General features: G+C 45.9%; 1 protein-coding gene across 1 annotated transcript in view; it reads right to left on the bottom strand.

Moving 5' to 3' along the window:
- lamc3 (laminin, gamma 3) overlaps positions 1 to 15,540 on the bottom strand; it is an 88,149-nt gene that overhangs the window by 17,784 nt on the left and 54,825 nt on the right. The window contains exons 11-12 of the mRNA XM_084036135.1: positions 9,391 to 9,500; positions 6,932 to 7,159 (exon numbers count right to left, since the gene is read on the bottom strand). Of these exons, the coding sequence (XP_083892261.1) occupies positions 6,932 to 7,159; positions 9,391 to 9,500 (338 nt within the window). The remainder of the gene's footprint in view (positions 1 to 6,931; positions 7,160 to 9,390; positions 9,501 to 15,540) is intronic.

Genomic DNA, 15,540 nt, shown 5'->3' with positions numbered 1-15,540 from the left:
AAAGCTAACGGCATGCATCACAAAGCGGCTACTTCCACGTGATATTCTGCACACGTCATGCTAATCATGATTACTCCATCACGTCCTCGTAGACCGTCCATGAAGTCAATGACGTTCATGCTGCCTTAATGATTTGGGATTTCTCAGCTCCCTCCCCCCCCGCGGCGCCGCACACTTCCAATCCTTTGACAAATCCACACAATCCCACTATTCTCCTCGTTCTCCTCCCCTTTCAGCTACGAGGCGCTGCACTTCAGCGCTCCGCTTCCCCGCCTCGACTCGACTGCTTGTCTGGTCTGTGATGGCAAAGCAATATTTCTGTGTGTGGGGGGAACAAGTATTTTCTTTCTTTTTTACCCCTCGAAGAAGAAGAGCCCAATATACACATAGACACTCCAAAGGGCTCCTTCTACCTGTACATCATCCCTCCACTCTACTCCACACACATCCAGGACTAATGCACTTCAATAAAGAAGCCACTTGTGGAGAACACGAATGAATACGTCGCTGCATTACAGCTGCCGGGGCACGACAGGCACTAAGGAACGAATGAATGAAAGACTGGCAACTTTGAAATCGTGTTTTTTTCTTTTTTAAGTTTCCCTCATCGACCGGTTTATACCCGTGCGTCATTCAGCGTCCCTCTCAAACAAACCGAGTAGCTCTTCCAAAGATAGTGGTCGTCATTGTCTGCTGTTGCTTGTAATAGCTTTAACGGCAGATGGAGATAGAAAGCAAATCCAAGGAGAAATGGATTTTAAATAAAGTATGTTTTTGTTTAGGAGAAGATAAGAGCGCGTGCCTCTCTTCTCTCTTTCTGTTATTACATTCTAGCCCCCCCCCCCCCTTCCCTAAAATCAAATTCATTTGCTGACCAAATTGAGTTTCTAAAGATGGCTGTTGTCATTCCGCACCATCTTGGGAGGTCTCTCGGAAGCAGGGGGGCAGTGTGAGGTCTTTGATGACGTGTGAGCCCGAAATACGCGTCAAAGCATGAGTTCACAGCAACATATGGCTGCGTTATGTGGTTGTTTCAGATATGAGGCAAATTCAACAAAATAGTTCTGAACTGGAACATTTTTACCCCCCTTTCCTTTTTTGCTTCACATAAGCACAACATGGATGCGATGTCAAAAACATGAGCGTTCACGTTTTCCACAAAGCTTGTCTGTTTCGCCCGGCGGAACATTAAAATGCTTCGGGGCAGGGAAACGTATTTACTAATGCATGTGAACTCCCTGTTTTAATGAAGGAGAGAAGGAAACAAAACAGAGAGGAGTCTGTCTGCAGCTCGGAGGCCTCGAGGGTAAACGTTGGGGGTAAAGCTGCTGCAGGACTGTTTGATGGGGATGTTGGTCTCTAATTTAACACAGATCTGCTGCCAGCGCCTGCTGCTGCAGATGTGGCTCATCAGAGGGCTCTGAACGGAGGAGATGAGTTTGTTGAAGGATGTATATTCTGTCCATCCCCACAGATAATGCACAATACGGATGACTGGGGATATATATATTTGTTTTAACATACTGTGACTGTGGAAAATAAATGCATGCAATTCCTGTTTTGTGTATAGCAGCTGTCAGCTAAATTGTTATGTCCAAGGCCCGAGGGTATCAGGGATGGCAGTGGTTGCACTTCATCTCGTCTCGCTCTGGGTGACCAAGTTGTCGTAGACGAGATGCACAAACGACTCGCTGTGTATTTACGCAAATCAAATGTCAGCGTTTGGATATCTGTCACTTTTATTCGGCTCATTTAACAGCTTTCATGCTCTTGCATAAGGGTTATCTCTAAACTCGTACTAGTGGATCGGATCAGTCCATAACTCTGCTCTGGACTGATATAGCTCTACATCTATTCGTTGGAGGCGTTTCTCATGGTCCCCAGAGGATGAACTCCTTTGGTGACTTTTCATCTAGTGGTAAATATCGGAGCACCTGCTGGATGGATGGGCATAAAGTCAAACATTCATAGTTCCCAGATGATGCATCATCGTGACCTTTCCTCTAGTGCCACCATGAGGCAACTATTATTATGGCGATGCGTCTTTAAATTGGATCATATCTCTCTAATTGCTCACATTTTATTTTGTATGAGCGGTCCCATTAAAGTGGAGGAGCTCTGAGCTTTTTTCTGTAGCTTTCTCTGGAAGTAACTCTGAAGTGTGTCGCTGTCTTTCCTCCTCTAGAGGTTTTCTCTTCATATCTGCTGCTTTTAGGCCTCATTTCCATTCATTTCACTGATGCACCGGCGAGGTTATGCTAAAGGCTCCTCGTCTCCACTGATTTGATCAAGGGGGGAAAGGTTGAACCCCTTTTCAGATCAGCGATCTCCGACAGTGTGACTGGAAACCCAAGGCGGGCAGACAGAGTGTGCACATCACTTAGCGTTCTGTTTATTTTGGTGTAAAATAAATGCCCTGGTTGTGAGGAGATAAGTAAAGCGTGCTGAATAGGATCAGCAGGAGAAATTACATGGTAAGATTCATTCTGACTGACTACATCTGTCTTTCTTGCTCTTTCTCACTCCCTCCCTCTCGCTGTCGCTCCTCATATCCCATCATGCTGATACGGGCCAGGCATCTCAGGGCTTAGCCTGCAACAAATGCAGCCCACCAGAGAGATTAGGGAGCAGAATAAGCCAGTGCGGGAGCCGGCTTCAATCTCTATCAGTTTGTCTGCCTCAACTTTCTCCCATACGTTTTTCTAACTAATGACCTTATAGAGCTGGAAGCTGGCATTTAAGCAGGCATTTGGGAAACGCATGCTCCGGCTTACTGGGTCTCATTCTAAAGAGCCCTTTGTTGGTAAACACTGACTCACAGCATCCACCATCTCAACCCTGCATTCTAATGAGTATTGTAATGAGCAGCGGTGTTTGCTCATTTCTTCATCTGTACCCTAATTGATGCAATGAGACAGGCACTCTAGGTGATGGCCTTTATTAGGACCACTTCAGAGTATTTTGCTGCAGGAGCCCCTCGGTGGTCCGTTCCCCTTCACACAGCAAGAACAACAAAAAAGAAAGAAAAAAAAGAAAAAAGAAGCTTGTTTCCCAACCTCCACCAGACTGCAGTGGGCGTGACATTTAGCTATGCAAAACCACTGTGCATTATTCAAAAAAATTTGGCCCCGCATAAATGTCAGAGAGACACGAGCATATGCTGTTATGAAACCAGGAACAGAAAGACCTCATTTATTCCGGGAGTTTTGTGGAGCAGATGCACATGCTGCATGCAGGTATCTGTGGTCAGCAGAATGCAGTTAACTGGAGCCGGCCTTAATAGCTGCAGGATCATAGCTGGTTCCAAAGGGGAGTGGTGGAGACGTGTGGTGTAAGTCTATGCTTTGTGGAAATGTTCCCGCGGCGGTCTGTCTGTGACTTCCAGACACCAGAAAGGATCACTTAGATCCACATCAATCTACGTCAGGTCTTTAATGCACATTAATAATATGTCATTGACAAGTAGAAGAGGGGGTCATCAAATGATTCCCTCGGTTTGAATCACTGATTATAATACACCAGAGGCTGATGGGTATGTCATGTCCAGACAAACTCAAATTGCATGACGGTGTGTCGATCAGAAGTCAGGATATCACCAAACATTAACGTCTGTACCAAACTTCCTGGCAATCCTTCCAGCGGTTATCGGGGAATTTCAGTTTTCATTTAAGCCACGTGGTTAAAAAAGATTGGTGAAAATCCAAAAGACAAACTCCGCGCCTCCACGTAGACATTAATAGTCATAAATATTGGTTGAAATAACCACTATTTCTGCATTTTACATGTTGTAGAAGTCCTGGATTCGATGGAAAACTAAGCATCTGGGTTTATAACATCCTCCAGAGGTGCTTGGCTGTAATTTAATTCCTGACTCAACTACATAATGATGCTGATTTGTTAATATCACACAGCATAACAGATTCCTTCATTCTAACATATGCACCACTGTCTTCCATCATAAGGAGGGACCAAAGATCTCTGTTAAAACGTGTCCCCTCGAGCTTGAGTGAACGTCTTAATGACTTAAGAACGGTTCCTAGATCCACACAACACGTTACACGACTATATTCCCAGATTAGCAGTACTACTTAGACTTTGCCCCCTAATTATTCAGCAGTTTTTCCATTTGAGACTCATATTAGTCCCGTTTCTCCAGACAAAGACAACATCCTCAGATGCCATTGTTCTTTGATGATGTAAGTGCACACAACGGAGGAATTGCATGCGTCTACTAGGATCGGCGCTCACGGAGGAGCTGTAATACAGCTCCCTACTGCTCAGCACCCGGCAGAGACTAGACAGTGTCAGGAGCATCATGTGTTTCATTTGTTTAGGTGATTAATGAGTGATCCCCTACAGAGTGGGCTGCAGAGAAAATTGAGTGTCTCCATTTTATCAACGCGTTACAATCATCTCTCGCCTTCCTCGACCCTCGAAGCTTATAAATCACAGCCTCCGCCTAATGTTACGGACGGTATGCAATTAACGCGGCGTCCATACCGCATAGGAGCGTGTCAAACGTTCTCTCCCACACACGTGGCGTTGCGTCTGAAGGACATATGTTTGCCTTCGCCCCGGCCCCGCAGCACAAGTGCCTCGGCAGGAATCGCAATTTGCCCCGTACCCACCGCAAATATTAACATTTCCAATCTGTTGTGCCGCGCTACAGCAAATAGAACCGACACGACTCAGAGAGTGTTAATAAATCATGATTATGAAGCACCATTGGCTGCGGCTTCCCATCGGCAAAGCCAGAGAATAAACTCTGTCCCCCGATTTTCCGTCTGTGGGCACACCCCCTGCGTGATGATACAACTCGTTAGGTAATTATACAGCAATTAAGATTCTGATAGGACAAACAGCAGGTTGGTCCGCCCTCCTGGTGACAAATGATGAACAGCGTGCCTCTAATCTTACTTACTTTGATAGTTCCCCTTGACCTGAACTTATGGATTTATGGAGAGCGTCTTTTTTTTTTTTTTTTTTTCATTGAAGGCGAGCCAGCCGGCTGTCAGGAGGTGACATGCCATCATCATCTATTGAAAAAGGCAGGCTAATTTTAACGAGCCCCCCCCCTTCCCTGATAGTCAGCTATTGCTATTCAGCCCAAGAGCTTGGTGCCAAAGGACACAACGCACAACGGGGATTTGATCCATGACTCACAGGACACGTCGTCTTCTGCATTTAACGCTCAAATATTTTTAAAGCATCTTGAAAAGCTTGTGTGCGTAAAAAAGAAAAAAAAAACCCTCCTCCAGTCCGTGGGGACTCGTGAACACTGTTGAGATGTCAACTCTGTGTTCAGACCACCCTGAAAACGCTCTCCTATCTCCTGACACTTTAAATCTCTTTAAAGAACGTCACCGTTTTTATCTCTCCACTCATCCTGTAACATCTGCTTTCGGAAAATTCGGGTTGAAGTTAAAGTTGGCACTGAATCCTGTTCTGCATTAAAGCACTTACACGGCGTGAGAAAGCGCAGATTACGTCGGCCGCTGCAAACAAAGGAAGTGTATCTGTGAGAGATTACAAGGAGTCTGCACAGAAGGGAGTCAAGGACGCTAAAAACAAAGTCAAGGTCACTGGGGAGAGCAGGTGCAGTCCTTGCTGAGAGGAAGAAGGAAGCCAACAAGAGGCTGACGAGGGAGTCTTGGGAATGAGAAGAGTACAAGTGTGTGTCTGTGTGTGTGTGAGGAAGACAGAGACGTCCAGATTGAGAAGAGACATAAGAGACACAGGAAATCTGCAAGCAAATTAGACATCATTAGCCAAGAGGCGGCTAACAAGTCTAATTAGGGGGGAGGCAGGCAGGCAGGCAGTGATACCAGACTCGCTTCCGGACCTCAGACACACACACAAACACACTCATTTAAACACACACACACACACAGCCACAAACATAACACACTCACAGCCAAAGCTTCAGGCAACCTCCTAACTAGGTCAGATCTCTGATACTTTAAGTCTGAGGGGGTAGGAGGGCGCGATAGAGAGGAAGGGAGAGATTGAGGAAAGATAAAGGATGGGAGGGTGGGACCTCGGATGGGAGAGTCGTCTCCTCTCGGTGAGATGGAGAGACTTATTTAAAGCTGTGAGAGTGAGATAGCGTGGAAAAAGACGTATAAATAACTGCACAGAGGTTGACTTGTTTACGCGCTCAACAGCTGCTGTTTTTACTCCCGTCATTTACGGGACGTTGCGTTTAGGATATGAATCGGGGAAAAGAATACGGCAACTGCTGTTATTATCTGCCATAAAAAATGTCAGGTGCGTTAAATACACACACACACACACACACACACACACACACCCCTGCAGTAGTTTATCTGTTATTATAAAGATTACTTGTGTGAAATGAGGCTACTGCTGTATTAGTGACAGCCATCCAGTTCTCCGTTTGAGTGATGGCTTGCCAATACACCAGGGGGGGGGGTGACTGAGTTACATTCCCTTGTAGCGATGATGACTGAACGCAGCTTCTGGGAAGACGTTGGGAAAAAATGGTTCAGTCCAACAGGAAATATTGTCTCAACAACCTCTGATGATCCCTCATCTCGCGTAGACGCTTCGGAAGAACGGCTTTGTTGCCCGACTTTTTAGAGCGGTTTAATATTCTAAAATGCCGCAATAAACCAACACGCCATTCTGAGCAGAGCTCGTGGCCATGGGCGATACCATCCGTGGTAATGGATCTGAGCGCTGACTTGTGAAATTGGGAACTTTTAAATCACTTTACGAGAAAATTCAGTCAAGTATGATTAAACTGTTTATAACCTGTGCTTCTGCTTTTTTGAAAAGCACTCTATCTATCTATCTATCTATCTATCTATCTATCTATCTATCTATCTATCTATCTATCTATCTATCTATCTATCCATCCATCCATCCATCCATCCATCCATCCATCCATCCATCCCTCCCCACGTATTACCTGTCTCCGGGTGGCAGGTTCCATGCCGATGGCAGTTGCACGGCACACATGCCGAGAGCGGCCCTCTGCCGGTGTCTTCCCGGGTGAATCCGGGGGCGCACCGCTCGCAAAACTGGCCCGCGAACCCCGGGGGACAGGAACAGGACTCCACCCACGGGGCGGGAGCGCCGGCCGGACCGGAGGGGACGACGGCCGAGGTCAGGGTGACGCCGGCCAGCTGTGATGTGTCTGGAGAAGAGAGGAGGAAGAAAAAGGCAGGGAGAGCGCTTTGTCATCAAACTCATTACAAAGTTCACGAGCAACTGGTAATTGTTGCCTCAGCGGCTTGTTGAAGCATGTGGGGCACCTGCTTTTCCCTGGAATTAGGAGTGTGTGTGTGTGTGTGTGTGTGTGTGTGCGGGTCTCTGTATCTTGTTAAGCAGTAGGCTATTAGCATTTGTTGCAGTGCTGTCCCTCCCTCCCCGTCTCATTACAGGTTCTGGCCTGTGTTTAGAGTTTACAGTCCGACACACACACACACACACACACACACACACACACATGCACGCACAACAGCTTCTTCCCCCCCCACGCCTGTAAATGCCACACTTAATGCTCACTTGCGCACACACACGTGTGCTCGCATTCGCCCAAACACGCGCGTACACTCGTCACCCAGGGAATCTTTGATATAGCAAATGAATAAATCACTGCAGCATAGCAAGACAAGAAGAAAAGGAGACAGGAGACTCGCTGGAGGTATGTCAGACGTGCCGTTCCTGTGGGGTTTCAACATCCCTATCTCCTCTCATGAATAGTGATGGCGGCAGGCCATCCTGAGCCCAATCCCTTTCGCCCCACACTCTCTACGCCGCAGAACACAAAATCACTCCTGTCCCCGGCCCGATACTTTGTCTGCTCTCATAGATGGATGGGCGGATAGAATATGTTATGTCGTATTGGCCAGATATGGTGGATGCAAAAAAAAGAAAAAGTGTGAATGGACGGCTGCATAATGAGGGGAAACTGGGCAGGAGAACCAGGAGAGAGGATGGACCCTGAACCGCGAAGAAGAAGTCACGATCCAGCTATTCCTTTAGCGGCAATGAAACCGGGTTCATTTGCACCACGGAGGGATAATCCAGCCTGTCCTCTACCCTCGGCGTGACTCGTCTCATCCCACACCCTTTACTCTCCTCTACCTCCTTAGCTCGTTCAACCGGGAAAAATGTGTATTTAAAACAATATTCGCAAACTCAACCCAACAGTTATTTCAACAGTCGTGCTCAAGTTCTCTCCATCAATCCTTCCTATGAGAAAGCTCGTCAAACAAGAGGAGATTTTAATTCCCTTTAATCTTGAATGGCTCTCCGCAGCCCTGTGAGCTATGACAGTTTAGGTCTCTTTAAGGTGCCTGTACATTAAGCCATTTATCACAAACTTCCAATGAGGCTATGTGAACTCAAAAGCACAATTTGCGGCGGGGAGAAAAATGAAAGGCCTTTTCCCCGTGACTTCTGTCGAAGCCCGACTTCATAGTCTAAAGACAATACTCTCATTAAAATAATACAATCCTGTTACAAGAGATTTCTGTGCGGTGCGGAGGAATTTAAAACATAAAGGAGGGAGTGAGGAGAAAGATGAGAGGACGGCTTTATGGGAATATGGAATTAAAGTTAGTGGTGCAGCCTGCGGCGATAAGGCACTTCTAACACACTGTGTTTGAGACCTAACACAAATCATTACCAGCGTTTCTCCCCTGTGATGTGCCGCTGATGCTGTGTAAACTGTGTGCTTGACTTTGTTTGCGTGTCCACGTGGGCGGCCGGCTAAGTGGAACAGTTTGACGGAATATGCATGACTGGGCCTCGGATTTTTTTTCGTTTCTGCGTGCACAAACTTGTGTGGCGCACGTGGCAGCGACACAAGAGGGTGTGCGTCACGCCGCCGCCACCGAGCAACTAATTAAAATGGTGTAAGTAAGTGTGAGGGAGCTGGTGATTCTGACCAGATGTTCCGTCTTCTCGGCGCTGTAATCCACAGTAATGCCTCTCAGATCCAGCCTGTACTTTTACAACACAGACTATCAGATGGAGAGGGAGGAAGGATACCGTAAAAAAGAAAGAAAAGCAGGAGGATTTCCAGAACTAGTTTCTAACATCTGGGAATAAATGTCCCGTTCTTTTACGGAGCCAGATTTGGAACGGTTGAGCTATTCCCCCGAATACAAGCACTGACATTGTTTTAGGAACTATTTTTGGTGCAGCTGTCGCTTCTTTGTGATGTAAAATGTATTTTTAATCAATAAATATGTCAAGGTTTTGGAATCTTTCTGGGGCAAACTTTGCTCGTCTTATATTACATGATGTTTGTAAACTGTTAGTGTAGTGCAACATAAAAAAAGCAGTAGTAGTAGTTAAGTTAAAAGATCATATTTGACAATAACAACCACACCGAGACACACAGAGACACACACTTACAGTTCTGTCCTCCAGCGTTGCTGATGCTGAGAGCTGTCAGGTTGTAAAGGACTTTTTGGAACTGGAAGGCAGACAACGGAGGTTTGAATCTCATCTCGTTTTCATGGAGCCTGCGAAAAACACCACAGAAATCACATCATTTACAGTATTGTGCATTCAAATGCTAACAAATTGTGACACCAAGGTACAAAAGCCTAATTGGTGGGGATTTGTTTGTGCGACCAAGAAGATAAGAAATGCCCTGTCGCACACACGCTTGACTTTTTCTCCGGGATTACCAGCCGACACACGCGGCGTGGAGAAAGAAGTGTGATGTGCTGACTTCGACACATATTCGGGGTCTTGATCACTGAACTTTGCCATCTGCTGAAGGATGTTCTGCAAAGCCAGGCTGCACAGCTGACATCTGCCTGTTTTACTCCAGGAACCGTGCACTCTTTCCATCTCGATGAGAGGTGCTGTGTCAGCCGCACACACACACACACACACGCGCACACACACACACACACACACACACACACACACACACACACACACACACACACACACACACACACACACACACACACAGGCGATATGTGGCGACGTTTTCTCCCAGGAATCGTGTGTGAAGGTCCCAACGGAGAGCATGGTGAACAGATTCATGTGCAGGTGTGTGAAAGACAATTACAGGAAACGCTTTCTATAAGTAGTATGTAATCGTTAATACGTATTCATGAGTGTCTCGGTTTTAAATGAGCCATCACGACTGCGGCTCCACATACAGGTGTGAATAAGTGAATGTTGGTCCAGGTGCTCTGCAGGAAGAAAACCAAAGGATTGTTTCACAACCAGGGGATGCAAGAGGATTTTTGGCATCCTAGCGCAGCTGACATTTTCATCATTTACAGAGGATGAACCCCTTTTTGGTTCGTGGCACCATGAGGGTTGACATTTGTTGTGTCAACAAAACAACTACTACTGCAGGAATTGCCTGAAAATGTGGTTTACACATTGGTGTTCCCCTCAGAATGTATTGGGCCAAGTTTGGTTTCCCTTAACTTTTCATCTGGCACAAAAAAGATCTCAATCCAAACTGTACAAATACCTGAAAAACGAATGACATTCCCATCGGCCTCTGCTGTAATTAGCAAATTCTAACATGCCAACACATTAAAATACAGCAATATGGTGAACATGGTAACTCATCAGCACAGTAGCATTGTCTATAGGGGCCATGCATCACTGTGCCTCAGGTCCGGGGGTATGTTCCCACTAATTAACCACAGTTATATTATCTTATTTTAAGTGCTAATTAACTATAATACAGGAACCTTGTGATCACAGGCGAAAACCATAAAAGAATGAAGTGCAAAACCTTTAGTTTGTTGACCGTATCGGCCAAAGTCAGGCCTTTCATGTGTGAGTGGATGGCCTCTATTTTATTAGGTCAACTGTTTTGTTTTGCACGGCCTCTGTCTCAGCATTCATGCTGTGCACGTGACAGCATCTGTGTGTGTGTGTGTGTGTGTGTGTGCATATCCCTGGTTTGCCACACGGACTCTCTACTGATGCGTAGGGTCCTTGTTCCTTGGCCTGACATGTAGGCACAGTAATAAAGAGAGGCAATTACAAACCGGGCCTCAAAGCCATGGTAATGGAGCTGGTCAGACAGAGATAAGCGGAGTGTGCATGAAAGTGAACAAACTCACAGTCATGCCTTCCCTATGGAGCGTCAGTGTCCCTTTTAATCAGCAGCAAGCAGAGCGAGGGGAGCCACGCTGTAATTAAGCCCGCTCCGCTGAGGATGAGAGGAGATCATCGGGAAGAGAAAAGCCGAGAAGAATGCTGGACACCAAAGCCACCTCACCCCCCAGCTCCACACACACACACACACACACACACACACACACACACCCTTAGGGAACAGAGATACAAGGTGAGCAAGACGGTGTGTGTGAACGACAGAGAAGGAGGAAACAGAGAAATGATAAGCGACCGGGAAGATAAGTGATTGTAAAATTGAAAAATACAAATTAGTTACTCCAATAGAACAAATTATGAATCATATCATTTTGCAGAAAGCTGGTTCTAATTGTGCAAATCTGCTCGTGGAAGCTCCACAGTTTTAATTAATTGCCTTTTAATATCAATACAAACTGTAAAACTAGGGAAAAAAGTAAAATGAGTCATCATGCTCGGCTGTAACAACTTCGTAGTTATGCATCTGTAAAGAAATAATTGAATAGCTATCTGCTTTATTTATTGATTAATCTATTCATCTTCAGGGTTTTTGTTGTTGTAAGCCTCCTTGATGGATTGATGCTTTTGATTTATTGATCACGAGGCTGTTGAAAGCCCAAAGTTGCTGCCAATTATAACAAAACGGTACAGATTTTAACGATTATTGGATGGATTGCTTAATTAGTTAGTTAGTAAGTGTGCTCATCATTCTTTAAGTATCCGCAGCAAGTATTCTGGTTATCTTGTAAAAGTTATTGTTAACTCAAGTAATACAAGAACTTTGTTTTTTGGCTTGGGGATGTAATAAATCACAGATGAATCTCAGGCACACAGAAAGTCCAGGCTTCCTCTAGCTTTGCTCAGTCACTCCCCCCCCCCCCCCCCCCAAACCCCTTTTTTTGGCAGCAATGTGACTCTTTTCAATATATTTAGCTGGCCCTGCTCTATTATCAAAGTCAGTGCCTTTTAAAAGCATGACAGAAATGAGCTCAGTGCCAGATGGACCACATGCCTGGACTTATACTTGAGCTCTGCTGACTCCTGCAGATTGGCTCGTACCTTTCATTCCAATGATACGTGATATGTTTATCAGTCGGCTGTAACATGGCCCGAGCATCTGTGGGGTTCCCTGTGGCATAAATATTATGCTTACATGCTGCAGGCGTACACATACAGATACAAGCAAGGCGATAAAACCTGCCTGGCTTCAAGGGAACAGACAGCGAGCAGAGGGAACGTCAGGGAGAAGAGTGGATGCTGCCTTTCACCTCCTGTCATCAATCCCCCGCGCTCCAATCCCCACGCTTCCATACACCTTTTCCTTTATCCGATTTTGAAATGATCTCTGTGTCGTGTGGGAACACACGGCCACTTAACGGGTTAACATATTTACCAGCTATGAACACAGACGCTGTCAGCCAGCAGAGATGTGGCCTGTGTGTGTGTTATTGATGCTTTCACATGCCTTAAAGTGAAAATGTTTGGAAACGCGTACGTTCCCATTTTTCGATTTGTGACACATTGCAATCGCGTTTTTACACTACGGGATAACCGCGTGGATTGAAGTGTTTCTGTGAAAGCTCAGTGTGTGTGTGTGTGTGCGACAGAGAGAGGCATAATGTGACAGAAGAGTGCGAGGGAATGATATAAAGCATGCAGTGAAGTGCATCTGTGCATGTACCTGAGAAGTGTAATGAGATCTGTGGAGAACTTCTCCAGAGAGGAACACTTAATGACAGTCTCTGTCCCCCAAGCTCCAGTGCATTTCAGGAAAAAGGAACCAAAGATTTTCTTTAGCCACGGGCTCTTGGTGCTTCGGGGGAAATTCATTACTAGGTGAACAGACACCAGAGAGAGGTATGGAAGTCCTGGAGGGGGGCGGGAAGGGGGGTGTCCCAGTTTAGGGTCCAGATCCACTGATGGAGCAAGAAAAGAAGATGTGTCCTTCTTCTTAAATAGCCTCCGCCCCATAATACAGTATTTACAGGAACCAAACCAACGGTGCATCCAAGATCTCCTCATCAACAAGTCTATCATCAGGAAGGTGGTGTTAAAACTGGGACGTTTCATTAAAAATCTGTTATTATTGATTGGTCTTACAGACCCACATCCAATCAGCGGACAAACAAAGTTAGCAGCTATTTCCCTCAGAAGGTCAGAGGAGACACCCGGAGGAGAGTAAATATTGGACTTATAGTTCATTCATCAAGTGAACTGACACATGACTCCAAATGAATGCCAATGTTGCTCCGTATCCGCTGGATGCTTCAAGCCGGCAGAGTGTGTGCCAAGTTACCAGATCAGCTTAAAGGGGATTAATGCGCCAATGTTGTGCTTACAGTTGGTTTCTGCTCTCTCCAAGAGGCCAAACTAATTTGTGGTTTAAGAACTGATGGACAGCTGGCAAACGGTCTACTAGCTTAATGGTAAATAATGCATAAAACAAGGTACAAACCATCATTTATTACTTTGTATTGGATTTTTTTGTATTCAGTCGACCAGCGCAAAATGTATTGTGAGGATTCTCTAGGAATCACTGAAATCATTGGGAGTTAACATCTGGGAACCACGCATGTCATTACACAATTTCATGGTCGTCTTGGCCAAAGTGAGGGATGAATTGACATCTGATCAGACCGACATTACCTTCCCCAGTGCCAGCTAGCAGCATGGCTAAACTATTAAAAATATGGAAGATAAACATGGTTTACAGCAAATATCTGCATGAAGATGAAATATAACGAGAGCCCAAGCAATGCAGTCCATACTAAAACAGAGAGACTTTTTATTCCATCATACTGCCAACACCTTGCCAGTAACACATCTCCTCTCCTTCCCATCACCTTGATACTTCAGGTGAAGTGGGCATCTTCTCTTTTACTCCCTTTCCCCAACACACCGAAACCAATTTCAACTAGACTGACCTGTCCTTTTTGTCAAATTTTGTTTTCCCACCACCGCCACAGACAACAGTACAAGTATATTGACTCCTGCCCAAACTGCCAACAATCGCGGTGTGATTCCAGACGACCGACTGCAGCGTGAGCCCCCCCCCCCACACGCTTCACAACATCCATCAAGCGAGAGACCCATTCCTCGCCGATGCAGCTCTTCGCTCGCGCTGTAATCACGTCCCGTCTGAGCTCGTGCAGCTCGCCACCTGGCAAAATACAACTTACTCCGAACGCTGTAACCTTGTGTTCGTTTTCTCTTCAGCATCTTTAAAATTTAACACATTGCTGCTTCTCTAGATTTCTTTCAGCAGCTGCCAACAGCCAACTGCCCATTGTTATGGTCTGTAAGAGTGTGATTCCATATATATATATATATATATATATATGTGTGTGTATATTTGGAGCTAAGGCACTGGGACACACCCGGCGGAGCACACAGAGAGGACAATGCAGGGCTCCCCGGCTGCAAAACACGCCAAATTTCTACGTGGAGCCTTCAGAGACATTAAAAAAGTATGCTGTTTTTCCCGCAGTCTTTAAAGCAAACCCTGGAAAACAAAGAAATCCTTTCTTCGGGGAGAAGAAAGGCTTCCAAGCCTGGCTACGGGGAGGAAGTTAAGTTGGTCTGCGGATGCTGTGGAGGAGAATTAAAGATAGAAACGCTGGGGCAGAGTTGGAGACAAATTGCAACAAAGCAGAGTGAAGGAGGTGCTGAGTGGGATGAGACGGATTACCGGCTACGATACGCGAGAGGGGGGGGGGGGGGGGTGAGAATGACTTAAGTCTGTTATTTTAACAGGTTGAATGTGGGCACCAGGCCACCCCCCACACACACACACCTACCCACTTCCCCCCCGTCGGGCCTTATGAGATCTCGATCCCTAACAATATGACTGATTGCACTCCGCTTCCACACGGGGCGTCGCACTGGGGGGGTGATCACTTCTTCAGCTCGCAATCACTCCCGCCTCCGGATTGACCACTTTACCGTGAAGGGCAGGACGGAGAAAAGAACAGGCCTCGCAGGAGAGGGGGGGCAAATAGTCGCAAGGAAAACCAAGTGAAGTATAAGTATGAAATCAAAGAGGATTTCAAGGGGAGAAAATGTCGGTGGAACAGTCCCACCTCCCAATTTGGACTGGTCTGACAACACAGATGATGGGAGCAGGCAGTTCCCGTTTCGGAGGAAGCTACATGTTCTCGTGCAGTCTGCCTCTCTGGTGAGGCAGACGTTTGGACCATCTTGACAGAAAAAGGCTGATTTTCTCAGCAGGCCGAAGGCAATAAGCTCGGGATAGATTTACGTTTCTGTTGCCGATTGAAAAGCTTATTCGTGGCTGTAAATTCTCATAAATAAAAACATCCTTTCACCTTACTGTGTCTTGAATGTAACTCAAAACTAATTTTTAATGTCTCAACACAAAACAAGGAAACGAAGTACAACAAAGTAGAGATGCTATTACGACTGACAAAC

This window comes from Eutrigla gurnardus (genome assembly GCF_963514095.1).
Source record: "Eutrigla gurnardus genome assembly, chromosome: 19".
Classification (NCBI taxonomy): domain Eukaryota; kingdom Metazoa; phylum Chordata; class Actinopteri; order Perciformes; family Triglidae; genus Eutrigla; species Eutrigla gurnardus.
Note: the sequence above shows the minus strand (reverse complement) of the source record. Positions and strands in the feature narration are given on the sequence as shown.